General features: G+C 40.5%; 2 protein-coding genes and 1 long non-coding RNA gene across 4 annotated transcripts; 1 reads left to right on the forward strand and 2 right to left on the reverse strand.

The window, feature by feature from the left end:
• The first annotated feature begins 4,230 nt into the window (after positions 1-4,230).
• LOC117542116 lies at positions 4,231-10,083 on the forward strand. Its single transcript, XR_004568376.1, has 3 exons — positions 4,231-4,525; positions 5,204-5,258; positions 8,787-10,083. It is a non-coding gene; the product is annotated as an uncharacterized LOC117542116 (long non-coding RNA).
• On the reverse strand, positions 6,889-14,105 carry ikzf4 (IKAROS family zinc finger 4). Of its 2 annotated transcripts, XM_034209595.1 has the most exons (8): positions 13,763-14,105; positions 12,210-12,264; positions 12,005-12,112; positions 11,612-11,905; positions 11,355-11,522; positions 10,371-10,505; positions 10,090-10,221; positions 6,889-9,597 (listed from the first exon to the last, which is right to left on the reverse strand). In XM_034209595.1, the coding sequence occupies exons 2-8, from the start codon at positions 12,247-12,249 to the stop codon at positions 8,783-8,785; spliced, it is 1,692 nt and encodes a 563-aa protein (XP_034065486.1). In that variant the 5' UTR covers positions 12,250-12,264; positions 13,763-14,105; the 3' UTR covers positions 6,889-8,782. The 2 variants fall into 2 exon arrangements, with proteins under 2 accessions (XP_034065486.1, XP_034065488.1); XM_034209597.1 differs by lacking the exon at positions 13,763-14,105 and having other exon boundaries at positions 12,210-12,661.
• A 244-nt stretch (positions 14,106-14,349) lies between these two features.
• Positions 14,350-16,657, reverse strand: dnajc22 (DnaJ (Hsp40) homolog, subfamily C, member 22). The gene is made up of 4 exons (XM_034209598.1): positions 16,560-16,657; positions 15,286-15,886; positions 14,886-15,178; positions 14,350-14,735 (listed from the first exon to the last, which is right to left on the reverse strand). The coding sequence occupies exons 2-4, from the start codon at positions 15,833-15,835 to the stop codon at positions 14,559-14,561; spliced, it is 1,020 nt and encodes a 339-aa protein (XP_034065489.1). The 5' UTR covers positions 15,836-15,886; positions 16,560-16,657; the 3' UTR covers positions 14,350-14,558.
• Positions 16,658-17,047: the final 390 nt, after the last annotated feature.

The following is a 17,047-nucleotide window of genomic DNA, read 5'->3' on the forward strand; positions in this document are numbered from 1 at the left end:
TGATCTGAAGCATTTGTGGGCATGGACTGTTATGTATTAAGTTGCATTTATAGCCGAATGAAACATAAGGAATAATAATAATAATCTCAACTTCACCTCAAAAAATGAATAGTGGACACTACAGTGAGTCAAACGTACTGAAACTCAATTCAGATTTATAGGAAAGAATGGAAAGAGTGTGAGTGTGTGAATCGTGTACATGTGTGTGTGAGTTTCAGCGCATACTTGAGTGTGTGTGCATCTCTGTGTGTGTGAGTGGGTGTGTGGATGGCAGCTGGGAGGCAGACACGGTCCAGGAGAATCGTCCCCTAGCAACTGACCTTTCGGCAGATGGCAGTTCCAGACTAACAGCCACCCAGCATCACAATGGCCGTGGCCTCCTAACATCTCCATCACTTCATCATCTACCAGCCTGCCACAACCTGTCACACACAGGAGAGAGGGAAGGTTACATTCATCACAACACGCATACACGCACTCAAGTGTCCTCTCGCCTCGAGTCCACAACATTCCACAGACATCAGTTCGGGTCTGCCCTCGACTGTTCCCATGTTCCTGGGGTAAGCAGCGGCGCAGTCGAAGGGGATGAGAGGAGGATAGATTTAGGAGAGACACAGCGGACACTCACTGCTGTCCGCAAACCTCCAGACACTCTCAAACCACTGTTTTCCGTTGTTGGGTTTTTCTGCACATACTGAATCAGGGTGGGAATGTGGACAGACCACTCGACCATGGTGAGCAATCAGTATGATGTCTGTGGTCGGGCTCTGCGCCCCTGTGGAGCGAGATGGAGAGCGAGCCCTGCAGTTAAAGGGATATATATTTTTGCAGTGTTTTTGCATTTGTGATATGCCAGCACTCTTCACGTGTATGAAGATGTTGTGAATAGCAGTGTCAACACACACAGTGATATATATTTGGACTTATCAACACTCCCCGCCCTCTGCACTTACACAGCATGACCTCTTGATAGTCTTGGCTTGAAGGCCATTTTCTCTGCTGGCCCATTATGTGTCGATATTAAATACTTTTCACGACCAGAACTGCTGAGATAAACACCTCATCGCCATGAAACATCACCTCTAACTAAATACCTGAAAGTGGTCTTCAGTCTATTGCAAATACCTAATGGTCAGCTTTAAGTACCATTCAGCCAAAACATTGGATTACACAGGCAGTATTTATCCAACAAGAAAAAGGTTAAAATACCCAATCACACATCTGTGAATGGTTAACCTAGCAAGACCATGCAAGAAACAACAAACGGATAAAGTGACATTTCAGAATCGGTTCCACAGGGATTAAGTGTTATAGTTGGAAAACTGTGCGTCAGAGTGCGACTTTAAACCACTGTATATTCTGAGGGAGATCCTATGCTAGCAAACACTGTTAGCATTCTTGTAAACAGAGTGGTAATGACAGGGAAAGACACAGGGCAAGGACAACCAACAATGAAATATGTTTACAGACATCTGACAATGTATGGGTACAGCAAGGCAGCATTTCAGCTCGGAAATTCGTCATGAAATATGACACAACATAAAGCTGCACATTATTTCACCTGTCAGCAAAGATGACACCTGCATTTATCTAAATAAAGCAGACTGGTTTGTGATAAATAAAATGACAGCAATATGTGTCCGGCTATATCAACAATATCTATGTTAACAGTTATCTTCATCAGAATCTAAACTGTCAGTATGTTTGATGTTTTTGTACAGTTACTGCATTTCTTACTAGATGTGAGATAATTGTGCTACACAGTAAACTATGATTAACTAGAATTACTGTAACTGCACTGAACCAATAAAGATGATTCTGATGGATTTATTATCAGTTGGCTCACTTTGACACATATCTGGACCAAAACATGCCAATAAACAGTACTGAGACATTTCTGAAGACATAGGGCCCTCTATTGTAGTAATACTGTTGGAAACAAAAGGAAAAATGCTCAGTTTTTGGTTTTAATTACAAGCTGTGTTTTACAGCGACAGTGGGCGAGGGCTCAGCACTGACACAGCAGTAGAGGAATGTTTATTTGCTGCAGTTTAGGAGCTGAGAGGCTTGCAGGCACTATGACACATTCCTGTGTCACTGGCTATTGCTCTCGCAGACACATTATGGCATTCACACACTGGCGCCCCATGTGTCGCTTCACGGCTGCACAGACACAACTCCCCCCTTATGCACACATCAACAAAATGTGCCACCTCTGGAATCTGTAAGCATGCCCAACCCATATGCTCATTCAATCGACTTAGTGTGACATGACTTACTAGGCCTAATAATTCCCCTGTGTGTCAATGTGTGTGGTTGTATGTGTGTGTGTGTGTGTGTGTGTGTGTGTGTGTGTGTGTGTGTGTGTGTGTGTGTGTGGCAGTTGTACAACAGTGACTTCAAGATGAATTATGCACGCCTTATCTCAGCATTATGGAGAGCCCTGCCCACAAAGTGTGCAACGTGTGAATGTGTGTGTGTATTCATATGCGTGTGTGGCTGGCTGTACGCACCTCTCCATCTTTCCTTCTGCAGTCCTATCCATTATCCCTAGCATCTGGCAGCCAAAGCCTGTAAAGAAGACCTTTCTCTTGGCAACTGTTTTTTAAAGGCAGTGACACAGGGGACAGCCAACCACAGGAGCCACACATCTTCCAATTTACATGCATACTGAGAACTGCTTGCATAACTGAACCGGCCCAATCTCCCTCTCTCTCAAAACACATACAAGTTCTTTCTCCATTTCCCACTCACGCATGCACACATGATACTGCTCCCACCCGCCCTTGTCTCTCTGCAAAATACTCATACAAGCTTTGAGGGCTAATCACTTCCAGAGCAAGAGCTGTCCTACAAAGTGTGCCAGCAAGCTTTCAGTACATTTTGCACCCTAGAAAGTTCCTTCTGGCCCCTAAATGAGTACTGTGTGAGTGTCACACACAAGCTGGGTGAGCTACACTGCAGAAGTGCTGTGATTTGATGTACAAATGTGTTTAATTTAGGGACATAAAATGTGGCATGTTGTTGACCAAATTGCAGAGTTAAATTATGAAAATGTCATAATTTGGGATGCTACAGCTATCAACAAATGTTGAATGGACACTGAACCCTCAGCATTGCCTTGCAGACAAGACCACCAAAATAATAATTGCATGCTGGGTTCACCCTAATGTGTCCTTGGCTGACACTTAGCTGTTGAAAAATAAACACATTCTTTGTATATTTGAAATGGCACAAAAATTCCATTAATTAATATCACATGCATATTGTAGCCCATTAAAGCTCCAGTAAGCAGCTCATTGGAAGACATATTGGTTTTGCTTGGCTGCTACTTTTCTAGCATCTGGATCATCTAAAAAGGCAAATGGGTGTGTTAGCATGATATAATAATTGTTTTTATTTTGATAGGCTACCAGTTACACATTTATCAGCCAGGGGACTTGAGGTTTATTAAAATTCGAATTGATTTACTGTTTAGAAGATAGATTAATAATGTGGCTTATAGAGAACTGCAAATGTAAGATATGTCAGGTGAATTGTACACTGTATTGTCCGCACATTAGTCTAGATACTAATGGTGTGGGAGTGTTTACCTGTGTTTGCACTGCAGGGGTGGATATTTTTCTAAGGGGTCTCCTTTCTTGTTTATGAAGAAATGTGGTCTTCAGAGAAATAGCAAGACTTCATCTTCAGGGTTATATTTCACCTGCAATGCTCCCGTGGGTCCCTGGAGAAGGAATGATAAGGATAGGAGATATACAGTATCTGAGGAAAGATTGCTTCACACAAGCACACCTTAATAAGTACTTGTTTTGGAATTTTAACACAAAACATCCTTGAGACAATAATGCTAACTAATGAGCCAATATATTTACTTGTACAAAGGAGTGTAGTCGACCATTTCAAATGTACTGCTGAACACATTCTACATAGGCCTACAATTCAGTTACCAAAAGCCCAGTGGTCTCTAATTTAGGGTGAATGGAGAAACATGCAAAAAGAACATGCACAAAATATAAGCTAAACTCATATCTGGAATTCACTGTATGTTTTACAACTGTGCAGCAGTAGCTCATGCTAAAAAGTGCTGCCCAGCAGAGCAAAGAGAAGACATGGCCCTAGTCAAGTCAGCGTTAAAGAGCAGTGTTGCCATCTAGTGAAATAAACGTCGTGTTACACAGTATCAAACAAAACTATCTATATTTGCACTGCAGAAGTGACACACTTGTTGAGAAAGTTAATGGTACACAAAAAGAGACGAAGATATATGCTACAAGAACAGAAAGACGGGTTAAACTGCCTTTTTTACGCTTACAGTTAGGACACTTTAGGAGGGAATAATGGGTTTCCTCTGCTCGAGTGTCCCAACAACAAAGTGAGCCGATAGACGACATATTAATATCCTTGACTAAAACAAGGTTTATTATAGTCTCAAAAGAAAAAAAACGGAAAGAATACAATACATTGACGTTAAATTATGTTAAATGGGCAGTTAACTTACCTGAGGTCTCGAGTCACTTCTCAGGTGAGTGGAGCAGTAATGCTAACGTTAGCAGGTAACGTATAAGCTGCTTTAAAACACAGGAAGCATCAAATCCTAGGTTTCCTAACACAAATAGTTTATAAAGTATCTATGTGGCAGAATATTGCGAAAGGATAAAGAAAGGGAGAATATAACAACTTAGTAGGTAGGCTACTCTTACAGAAATACATAGCTTGTTTCACCATCCACAATGTGTGGCTGTGTAGGCCTAACGGTGTGCTCACAATGTTTGTTGATGTAACGTTACTAACTTTTTGAACAAACACATTTAAAAAGAAAAGCCAAGGACGTGAATGGTAATCAGTTATTTCAGGTTGGTGTTTGACAGACATTCACTCTGGATCCAGTCATCCAGTGGCGTCTTCTTCCCCAGTTTCACAGTGTCTGTAGGACGGTTAGCTCACATCCGAGGCCTCGATCTGAACCACCTTTATACAGTAGATGTTAACCTCAGGGGTTCACTTAGGGACAATCAATACATTCGGCTACCGTTTAAATAATATGAGATTCCAGGGCTGATTTTGAGTCCCATTCCGCCCCTCCTGGACACCGACCTAAGAAGACCCACCTCGACTTTATTTTTTAATTGTAGCAATTCATTTAGTAAACAAATACAAAATTCAGCTGTTTTTTACTGATCATTTTTTCATCTGTTTCCAGGTCTTGTGACCCAAAGACACCAATAATTGCAGCATTGTGTTACGCCACTGGGCAGGTAGGACACAACTCTTGTTATTGTTTATCAGTGTTTTTCTATTTAATATAAATCTATGTAATATAATAATATTCTTTTTATTTTAAATAACTTTCTTATCATGTGACTCAGTGACTCCACATACATAGTAGTAGCTAAAATGGAAAAACAAGACAACTCTTTTTATTGTACTTTAGTCCCCTTTGTATGTAATATTTGTATTGTAAATTGGGTGGGTTAACACATTACAGAATGAATCAAAAGAACAAGCTTACCGAAAGCTTCCTGTTGAAAGGCAATTATTTGGAAACGTAAATTCACAACTAAAACTCAGTCTATTCAAATAGGGATTGTGGGCAGATTATTTCCTCAGAATTGTAAAATCTGTGCATCCCACAAGTACGGATATTTCTCAAGTTCTCAAGTAAATCCTTACCTTTAATGATTGAAATCCCCCATCATGTGTACATTACATAGTTTCAACATCTCTTATCTTTAAAAAATATTAATGTTTATAGAGGCAGTGACAGCCTGACTGAAAAGGGTTACCCCATTCAGAAGCCGTGAATTAATAAATGTTGTATTTCCTTGTGCTGTTTATTGTTCTAGTGAAATTTGCACTAACAAATGGTTCGGATTTGCACGTGTAGTCAAAGGTCAGAAAATTGAAATCTAATTTACATTTTAAAATTCTACTTCAGTACAAATGGGGGCATTTAAGGTCACTTAGATCTAGAAGTGTGAGTTGTCAAAGTGAGACACTATATTCTGAGTAGTCATATGTGGATTTTACATGTAATTATTATTTTGTACATGAAGATTGGTGTCATTCACTTGGGGCTGGCTTTGCTAATATTTTTTGAATTGCACCCCGAAATTTGTAGGAGCTCAACGGAATTTCCACTGCAGATGGAAAAAAACGGGATTCTGAGCAGTTTTCAAATGGTTCCACTGCAGAAACAACCAACCTGAAACTGACTCAACAAAAGTCTCTCTAAATCTAGTGATAGACACACTAAGAAGTGGTTATGAATTGTAGTCAAGGATTAGAAACATTTCAAATTAAAACACATTGTTGAACTCTCCTTCAGTTCACTTCAATTTAAGGTCACACACTGCAGCAATGTGTGTTGTCAAAGCAAGGAAGAATACGCTGTGTTTTCGTATGTGGGTTTTACATAATTTGGTTATTTGCACTTCTGATTGCTGCCATTCACTGAAAGGGTTGTCTTTTTTTATGTACTTTCTGAATTGCAGACAGAGTTTCCACTGCAGAGGGAAAAAGGTCAAAAGCAACCTGAATCTGACATAACAAAAGTCACAAAGGCCAAATGTCGGTGTGAATATAAGGCAGACTATTTTAAGCCTTATTCATTTTTAACACTTTCCTGTTTTCAAATGTATTTCTCGGAAGAAATTAACTGCTTATTTATCTTTGAAGGCTTAACATTCAATTTAAAGTTCAAATATATTAAAAACTTGTTAAGATATATTAAAGCAACACTGGAAAATACAATAGATAAATACATAATATTTACTTTAGGGTGACAATATATAATATATTTTACGATTTTATGTTTTTTTAAGACCTTTTGTTCATTGAGAAACTGATGGAAAAACTCTTAATGTATAAGTCAAACCAGAAAATCACTTTAACAATAAACTCAACTTTATTGACAGTAAAAAGTTTGGAGAATATCAAGGGGCACGCATTTGTAACGGCAAGAACATCTTGAAAAGCAACACGACTTGTTAAAATAATGAGGCAGTTTTACATCTTTAACTTTGAGGTAAAGTGTTTTGTCATGTTACATCTTTCACAAAATATCGTATAACATTGAAAAGTCCACACAAGGAGACAAAAACCCATGCCTCATTTTCACTTCTTGAAATCACTTCACATTTTCAAAAATAATTCGCAATCCAGTGAAAAGCAGAAAATTACAAGCACACATGCTATATTCCATTCACACACATTTCTCTATTTATCAAACCAAGTGCATTTTTAGATTACTTTTTTCTCGAACAGTTTCAAGTATATTTTTGCCTGCAATCGAAGGAAATTAAGTTAAACTATGAAGCAGCAAACCAACAATAACAAGTAAGAATACTGAGTTTGGTGTCATTCATGTTCCCAATATTAACATTATCAGATAACTCACCATACTGTAGCAATAAGGTATTAGGGTGCTATAAAGAAGCAGGAGGTAACATTTCATGGACTTGAGGAATATGCTGGATAAGATTTGGAATATAGCTGATTAAATACACCAAGGCTAAAACAAACAACACTAAATAGATAATCACAAGGGATAACTGACAGATCCAAACTGATTTGTTAATTTTTCAATATTAATTAAATTAATTTGTTTTCTCATTATGCAAACTGTTTAAAAACTCAGCCTTACCTGCTGAGTGCAAAACTACAAAATAACGATTGTAGTTTAACAGATTTTTTAATTCTCAGTTACACATTGCAGCAAACTTGAGTGTAGACCACAGAACCAGTGCACATGGTGGGTTTCTGTAAAATGTCAGCTCTGTTAAAAATACACTGGTGTTGCAAATTAGATGATCAATTATTGTGATTACTATGCAATTTATCAGTGCAGTAAAACAAAAAACAAATTGTAAAGCCATCAAGTGATTAGGCAAGGATGTTCATATATAAGCAGGGAACCTAAAAAGTGCAATCCTGTAAAAGCACTCTGGGCCATCTCATGACAAGGCTCCTGGTCTGATCTGCACCAGTATTCTAAGGCTCACTTTAAAATCCTAAAAAACTGTTCTAAGCCTAAGCCCTGAAGGCCCTAAAATGTTTTCGAGTTCATTTCCCCTCACAATTTCATTTTGTCCTGATAGTCTCACTGCGTTGTCTCTCTGTGAAGCATTGAGGTGACTTCACACATGCTGTAAACAATGTATTCCCACAGCAACACACTACTGTAAGAGTTAAGGCAATCCATTTCTGTGCTTTGTCTCTGACAAAAGCTTTTCCTAAACCCAGAGCTACAAAGCTCTCAGTGCATATTAGGCTTACCTGACACACAACACAGTACCCTCCTCAACCACAAAGACAAAGCTCTTAGTGCATTCTTAGCGTACCAAATAGAATTAATAAAATGTACATGCCATGCTTTCCTTAACAGCCTGTGCACATGACCTTTAAAAGGTGCTAACTAAATCACTTAGTAAAAGATGGCTAGTCAAGTTTTTTTGAGCACCACTTCCCCTCCATTTTTTTTAAGTCGAGAGGAAATCCCCAAAGAAGGCACTTTTGAAGCAAAACCAGTTGTTTTGCCAGATGATTTGATATGGGAGTGCAATCAATCATAGAATGTATTTTGCCTCCACTGAACTTTAAATGATGCGGTAAAAAGATTGTTTTACTCACTTTAGTTTAATAAATATCCTCACAATAAAACCACATATCCTTCTACCTACACTAGGGATTTAAAGCAACTGATCTGGTGCAGAACAAACAGGAGCCTACAACTTTAAAGCGCAACAGTCACCTCTCCTAATTTGTCTACTATCCCCTCTCCTCAGTCCACCTGATGCTCTCCGCGGCTGATGTGAGACGAGAACTCGTAGCGGTCCTGGCTGCGGTGGCCACAGATGTTGCATTCGAAGGGTTGGCGGAAGCCGTGGCAACCCATGTGGATGGTGAACATGACATGGTCAAGGAAGAGGATGCGACAGTGCTGGCAGTGGAAGGAGCTCACAGCCCGGCCATCCCTGTCTAACACCTGCACAGTCCCCCTGGAAGAAAGGGGTGAGACAGGGTTCCTCTTTGCTATGGTGGGGGGCACAGGACACGCTCTCTCCCACTCCAAGTCTTTGGCCCGCCTGGGGCTGGAAGTGGGATGGTTGCGGGGCAGTGCTGGGGTCTGGTAGTGGAGGTGGTGGTTGTTGGAGGTACTTGTCGGGGCTGTAGCCCTTGTGCTCTGTTCTTCTGCTGTGCTCTCTGTGTCTGTAGAGTCGGGGCAGCCGTTGGGCGAGGCAGTGTGGCTGGGGGCTGAGCGTTGGTCATCACGGCCTTCACCTACCTCATGCCCAGCGAGGCCTAGTGACACTGCCACCAGCCCACCCCCACCACGTGCTCTGGGGCCTTGAGGATTCACGTTGCTTTTGATTGAGCCCATAACCGTGCGTAGCTCCGTCAGGAAGGCAGGATGGAGCTGAGACAGGGCAGGTGGCTCAAGGTGTTCCCCTTTACCCCTGCTGCCTTGGAGACGGGAACCAGCCAACCCAACAAGGTTCCCTGCTGTCTGAGAGCTCATGATGTCCCCCTCTTTCTCAGAGCCGGAGGACAATTCATAAGGTGCTTCAGGTAGGTCAAGGTGCATGTGCTTTTCACCTGTGAGAAGGAATATCAATAATCACTATTTCCCGCCTCGCGGTCGAATGCTTTGAATTTATTTGAGATTGTCATGATTAGCATATCAATTATTGAGGAACAGAAAATAAAAATGTTGTAAGGTCACAGTGACCTTTGACCTTTTTGACAACCAACATCTAATCGGTTCATCCTTCAGTGGAAGTGGATGTTATTGTGCCAAATAAGAAAGAAAACTTGAATGCTTTCCTGTGATATTGGGTTCTTGAGAATGGGACAAATGGATGTAAAGAATGAGAAAGTGATTGACAACACAACGCTGATGCGGAGGCATTATAACAATTAACATCGATTCTGACTTGTTACTGCAGGACAACTGTTGACATTAGACAAAACATATCAATATAACTATATAATGGACATTTTAAAAAGGATTATGCATGCATAGTATGTTATACAGTACACTTACTAATTCTGACAAACATGGATTGTCTTTATCAAAAATAAACTCACCTAAAAACTTCTGTGGCGTTGACCTCTTGCGTTTGGTGATGCTGATAGCCAGTCTATCCACAAACTGGACTTTTTCATTGGATGGCTGGAGCAGAGCTTTAGTAATTGTCTCCATATTTACTGACTCTTCACCTTAAAACAGAAAACACATAGTCATCAATATACCAAATAACTCATGTGCATAAATATGTTAAACTTTCTTTATTCAATCTATTTGCATTTACAACAATGCAGAAACGTATACATTTGTTGATGAGTTTCATGATTGCTTGATATGTTACCCTGTGCTGTCTGGTGCTCCAAACTCTTCAGATAACTATGGCAGCGCTCTAGATGTTCATCCAGTGTGCTCTGTTGTTTGTAGCTGCGACTACAATAGCTGCACTTGAAAGGTTTGCCCACGGTTGGAGAAGAGGCTGCAATTCAGAAAATTCAGAAAATATATTAAATCGGATATGCGGGTAGCTCAGTGATTATTGCCAGCGGCCCATATGTGGTCTCCACTGCCAAGTATGCGGGTTCAACTCACTATCATAGAACGTCTTTCCATCTGTCTTCCCCCTTCGCCTTTACCTATCAATGAAGGCACTATCTGGCCCAACAAAAAAACCTTAGACGAAGGAAACTGTTGATCAAACCTAAACCCATAGTGGTGATGTTTATTATTGTGTTTGTTGGAGGGGATTTTTGCAAAATATAACTTATTTATGGCTAGGTATGAGAAAATGGATTTCCCCGTTGATTGGCAATTCCTGAAATCGTTTTATATTGCTCGCCACTGATGACAGAAAACGCCTCACCCTTCACCGCAACGTTTCCTCTCCGAAAGCCGTCGAAAAGACTGACGTCAATTCGCTGAAATCCAGTTTGCAAGAATCTTTTCTTCGAAAATGAACCTGAGACCCGAGGAAATCCACCAAACAAGACCTACTGTAACTAGAGGGTGTCAACACCTGTTGAATGTGTGTTCCAAAATCTATAGAGCCAACAGGATTTCCTGTTTTCAAAAACTGTTAAATGTCATATTTAGTCATGTGTTTTACAGTACATTCTGGTGAAGATGACTTCCTACTTTCTTCACAGAAGGGGGCCGTTCTAATGAATCCCCACTGTTACACACTTTATAGCCTTCATCATAATACAAGTAATAATAATGTTATGGGACAACTGCATCCATCAGGTTCACTAAATAATTAGGTACATGAAAAAGCTCTTCATGCTTTTGATGATAGTTCCTGTTGTCTGGCACTTAAAGCTCACTTTACCTGCATGTGTGCGCAGATGTCCAGCCAGGGCGTCTCTCCGGCGACAAGCGTAGTTGCAGACGTGACATTTAAAAGGCTTCTCTCCTGAATGCAACTTGATGTGGCGCAACAAGTTCCCCTTCTGGGTGAAGGAAGCTCCACACTGGTTACACTGGAACGGCCTCTCACCTATGAACACATGGATAAATGGACAGAGGATTTAATGACATTGAAGGTAGTATTCTGTCTCTAAAATGTACTTGTTGGCTTGTCCTCACCTGTGTGGCTACGCTTGTGCACCATCAGCACGTTGGGTCCAATGCAGATCATCCCACACACCTCACACTGGAGCTTCCCATTGGGGAGCCGGATAGGTCCTGGTGAAGAAGTATTTGGACTGGCCATGTCATTGTAAATGCTTCCTCCGTCTTTTCCAGCCCTAGCGTACTCTGTGCTCCCTTCCTCCATGGGGTCATCCCTCCTGATATCGTCCCTCACAGCCTCTCTGTTCTCCGGCTGTGGAGCACCTGGTGACTCATCATCGCTGCACAGCTCGACCTTGATGGAGTTTTCTGAGTAGAGAGGGTAAGGGAAAGAAAACTCATTGACTTAAAATATTCATTTCATACAGACTATGGGGCCACAATGAAAACCGGGGTATAATAACTGACCACTAAGGGAGCGGTGTGGTGAGGACTGCTGACTGTTTGGAGATCTTACTGAAGGGCCCTGCGACCCGCTATAAAAATCCTGTTCCGTAGATGATTCTCCTCCATTACCTGAAACACAATAATGCCCATGTTATTAAGGGAAACATTGAAGCCTGGAGACTGTACCTACCAATATACAAAGTTACTTCTTTACATATAAATGTACCTGGTGCATATGAGCGTCCATTGCAGTCATCAGCATTCATTCTCTCCCCAGATGCCTACAAAAATAGGATACAAAAATCTAAATGTTACTATTTTCAAATTGTTGTTGAATTAATTTCTTAAATGTTAATCACATGAAAATAGCATATATCAACTTGGCTGCTTACCATATAAAATATCCTTACCAGCTCTTTGTTACAAGAATAAGAATAGCAAATATATAGCTCTTTGCTTTCGGATCTAAGTGTCTTAGTTCACTGTTATATATTAATTAAGTAAACTTCTGCCCTTATGTATCATGTAGATTCTTCCATGCCGTGGCCAGCAAATGAATATGAGAAGTCTCACATTTCTACAGACTTAAAGTTTTAGAGGAGGAGTTAAAACTCCAGGGTTGGACAAAATAGCTGGAACATCTTAAACCTCATTGACTCAAGGAGGGAAATTAAGCAATAGAGCAGAACAAGAAGACAGAGATTGAAAGAATACGTATGGATAAGAACATTACTTTATGGCTACAATAAAGATTTTTGCAAATCCAAGTTATAAAGCTATAAATAGTATGTTCCTTAACCAGTGTTCATACATGTATTTGCAAATCCAGCATATGTATGATATATTCCGTAATTATATAGCTTCATAAACCTTCTAATTTTTTTTTGAGAATACAGGATATATATATATTTTTTAGTTCTACTGTTCCTGTTATTTGTCCACCCCCTCTGCATACTTGTAATTGGATAATAATTATTCATTTGGGTTTTTAATTCTAGGTTACATAGTGCAGTTACCTCAAGTGGTATGCAACACATTTTCAACATTGGCGGTGTAGAGTAACAAGGTTTCCAGAGAACATGTTGATTTTTTTTGTGACCACAGTTATGGTGAAGCTAGGTTTATTTTCATGATGGAAAAAAAATGGACAGAAAAATAACACAGATGCTGCACCTTTTGCTCAAATGGATGACAACAACAATGGACAGAGGAGACTGTGAAGCGGGAAGGGGGGGCGGAGACAACGGATCGCAGGGAAAATGAATATCCTGGCATTGGCCGCGCATGGGGAGCAACAGGCGCTGATGCAGCCCGGAGACGCGCCAGTCACACCAGGGCACGGCGATTAAAAAAAATAAAGGGGGGGGCGCGCACCAGCGACAACCCTTGTCTGACAGTCCTTTCAGGGCGACTGTGCTATAAAACATACTGCTTTACATGTTCAAATAACTATCAAGCCTCTTCTTCTGCCATAAGCGTGGCTACTTGTTGTAGCTGCTTGGTGGATGTGCTCCGTTAATGTATGACACCAATCAGCTTATAGACGGTCGAGACAGCGGCTAGACAACACGACAATTTGTTGCAGGAGTTGCCCCAGTCCAAATTGTCCGCATGAAGGCGGCTGTCATCCAACATCGAGCACGTCAAACCGGCCAGGGCTATACAATGTTTCTCATGAGCCGTTGCTATGGCACCCGACCACACGACAAATGGCATTCACCCAACCAACTATTCAAAAACATGCCGCACTTCCACATCAAAACCGACGGATGGTCTTACCGAGCGCCGCGGTGAAGTCCACAAGCCTTCACCTTACCTGGCGACCGATCGGTGTTTTCCTTTTTTAATTGTCTGGATGGCTTTTTGTTTTCCCAGGCGACGACAGCATCTCCGGGATTTTTTTTTTTTTTTACCTGGGAATCCCAAACAACTTCCGGGCCCATGCTGGGATACAGACCGAATAATTGTACAACAGAGCTCTTGATTCAGTGATCGCCGAATGCATCGATGCATGTCAGCTTCGTGTACAGGTGCTAAAAATGTGATGTTATGTTTGCCGTGGCAATAACTAATAGGCAGACTTATTTTGGCTGATGAGCATACATATTTGTTTGGATAAAGACACACTGGCTGCACAAAGGCCAGTTTACCTGCTACATGTTATCAAGTTATTCAAAGCAGTAGGTTTTTTTTTTTTACAAGTTATTTCCCTTTTTTGGCATCTGTCTTTGAACTAGCTATAATAATATGAACATAACATAATTTAATTTTTTTTTTATTGAAATGCTCTAAAATTACAGGATATGTAGGCAACTTGGTGTTGTTAGGCAAGCATGTAATAGCAAGAAAGCACACAGTGAAACAAGTACAATTATTGTGATGAAATAGTTTATGGTGACATTACACCTGTAACAACACAAGGTGGCAGCAAAGTGCTGCTTGAGACTAAATATGCCAAGTACTCTGTGAAATGCTGTGTAAGTCTTTTTGTTTGTTTTTTTGATTGATTTTCAATACAGAATATAAAAAATGACTGAAAATCAATGTCATCAAGAGTCTCACTTTATTCAGGGTACTATTTGAATTTCTGAGGTTTGTGCCGTCGTAGAAGGATCTCATAAGCCTCATTGATCTTCACAAACATGGCCTCAGCATCCTTGCTGGGGTTATGGTCTGGATGCCATGTCTTGGCCAGTTCCCTATAGCTGTGTGTTATGTCTTCTAGGGAGGCCTCTATTTCCAATGACAAGACCTGCAACACAAATATGTGTACATACACAGTTTTGAGATTATGACAAAGCCAGATGAGTTGCTTTACATGCTAAAAATGCTCAGACTGATGCACAGTATACACCTTAAGGCATATGTCACCTAGCCTTTTCAGAGGTATGTGTTTACTCACTCGCAGAGCCTCTTTTTCTTTCTCAGTGTAATCTTTCAAAAGTATTTCCAACATCCTCCTCCAAGCGTCTTCATAGTAACCCCCTCCAGTAATTACACACAAGAGCCGATATGGCATTAAAAGAATGTACTCAAACACATTTCGGAGCCAAGGCAGGAACCAGAACATATCCAGCAGTGCTGCTACACAGTCAGACAGATAGTACAGTGTGGCTGTGGTGTTATGGAAAATACAGTAACCCAGCGGAGCAGAGAAGGCCAGCCAGGCCAGACCAAGCCTGTAAATCCGTGGTCCTAAATAAGACAGAAGAACATTTAATTGTAGTGAATCTTAAAGGTTTGGTGAGGGACAGTGAAAGTACAAGTAGAACTGATGGTGTTGTCTTGCGAGGTGTTCTCACCTAGTTTCTGTGAGCTCCCTGGTGGCGGTGGAGGTCTGTGCCTGCGGTACGATGCAGCAGTAACACTGGCAGCCAGGCTTATAGGGAGGGGGGATAAGCTGCTGCCATAGAATATTGGGGAGGTTATGAGACAAGTAGTCAACGTTTTCCTGAGATCGGAGGTCTGCTGGCCGATACATGACACCAGATGTACCCCTGCACCCACACATAAAGGCAGGACAATCAAGTAGAAGAAGCTGAGGGAGTTCAGTCCAATCAGAGCCACGGTGCCAAAATAGATCCCAACAAACACCTGTCCAACAAATCTGACAGGGCTCACAGGTGGGAGGACCATAGTGGGACGTATTTTTCTGTCTTTTTCTGCCTCTTGATTGGCCTCGCCAACATATGCAGGAATACGTATGAACTCTCTGACCCAGCCAAACCCGAATCCTCCCAGGGTGAGCATCCATAACAGAGCATGGCTGTCTCTTCCTAAATATACATGGTGAAGGCCCAAAGGCCCACCCATTGCCCACAGGACATAGGCTACCATGACACTTTTTGCCATCCTGTGGCCTTGGTGGATCACTTCCTGGACAGTTCAATATAAATCCTTCACCTGCAACAACAAAAAAAGGAAATAGTTAAGTCTTCATTTATGGCATTTTTTACATCTCAAAACCACATCATAGAAAACCCACCATAACAATCCCTGAACACCAGACAAAAGAAAGACATGTAATAAAATAGTGTAAATATGAGGTCTGACTAATACTATAATCGAAAATAAAAAACAAATAGACATAACCAATAAACTAAGGTGAATCAAAACACAGTACATACAATGTTAAGTACATTTGTCACATTACTTCTCCGATTCTCTGTTATGCTGCGTTGCCTGCTGATAGCTATTTTACATTATGTAAGCATTTTACCTCTTTCAAAAGTCATTGTTGTACATGTCATACTTATACTGTCAGTGTGTTTTCTCAATGGCGTGTGTGCTCCTGGTATTAATCTCTTTCCTGGTTAAATAATATATTATATAAGAGGGATTTATTTTAGCTCATGATTTTATGCCATTACATGATTGAAAATGTTGCCGGCTGTAACTGACTATGTTTTTAGATGTGTTTTTTCATAGAAAAAATCTCACATGTTTTACAAAAGGTCAGAATTTGACAAATGCCCCAACCTTGTTTATAGAACCAATCCACAGTTATTCCAAAGGTTATATACATAAAATACAACTAAGATCTATTTTATTTAGCAGATAAAACAAGGTTACTTACTTAAGCCATGATTTTAAAATCCTTATCCCCATGAATCCTTTCCTGTTCTTTCAGCAGTTGAAGTTGTTGCATGTTATTGCAACAGTTGGACTTTGAATCATGACAATGAAATTACGCTGAGGCTTCATCATCATTTAGGCAAGACAAGGCAAGTTTATTTATATAGCACCTTTCAACACAAGGCAATTCAAGGTGCTTTACAAAAATGAAAGACATTCAGACAAAGGCATTTAAAAACAGTCATTAAAAAGAAAAGATAATAAAATAAATATTAAAAGGAAAAATACATTAATAAAAAGTACATGAATAAAAAGTTACAGTGCAGTTTAAGATATGAATAGTTCACACAGAAGTTCCACTTTACTGATGCCTTTCTTTAAGGTTTCTCCGAACATGAGCTGTGTACGCTTGTATGGCACATACGTCCTGAGCAGCATACACAGAGAAAATCAGCCAGGACACTGATTCCCTGGGGTTACTAGCCCCAA

This window comes from Gymnodraco acuticeps, unplaced genomic scaffold, assembly GCF_902827175.1.
Source record: "Gymnodraco acuticeps unplaced genomic scaffold, fGymAcu1.1, whole genome shotgun sequence".
Lineage (NCBI taxonomy): Eukaryota > Metazoa > Chordata > Actinopteri > Perciformes > Bathydraconidae > Gymnodraco > Gymnodraco acuticeps.

Excerpts from the sequence above, each read along its gene's own strand:
- ikzf4 (XM_034209595.1), bottom strand. The coding sequence starts at position 12,249 with ATGAATGCTGATGACTGCAATGGACGCTCATATGCACCAG. Across the intron at positions 11,906-12,004 it reads ACCACACCGCTCCCTTAGTG|AAAACTCCATCAAGGTCGAG; the intron begins GTCAGTTATTAT and ends CTCTCTACTCAG. Across the intron at positions 11,523-11,611 it reads GCACAAGCGTAGCCACACAG|GTGAGAGGCCGTTCCAGTGT; the intron begins GTGAGGACAAGC and ends ATGTGTTCATAG.
- dnajc22 (XM_034209598.1), bottom strand. The coding sequence starts at position 15,835 with ATGGCAAAAAGTGTCATGGTAGCCTATGTCCTGTGGGCAATGGGTGGG. Across the intron at positions 15,179-15,285 it reads AGGGAGCTCACAGAAACTAG|GACCACGGATTTACAGGCTT; the intron begins GTGAGAACACCT and ends TGTCTTATTTAG. Across the intron at positions 14,736-14,885 it reads AAGAAAAAGAGGCTCTGCGA|GTCTTGTCATTGGAAATAGA; the intron begins GTGAGTAAACAC and ends TTTGTGTTGCAG.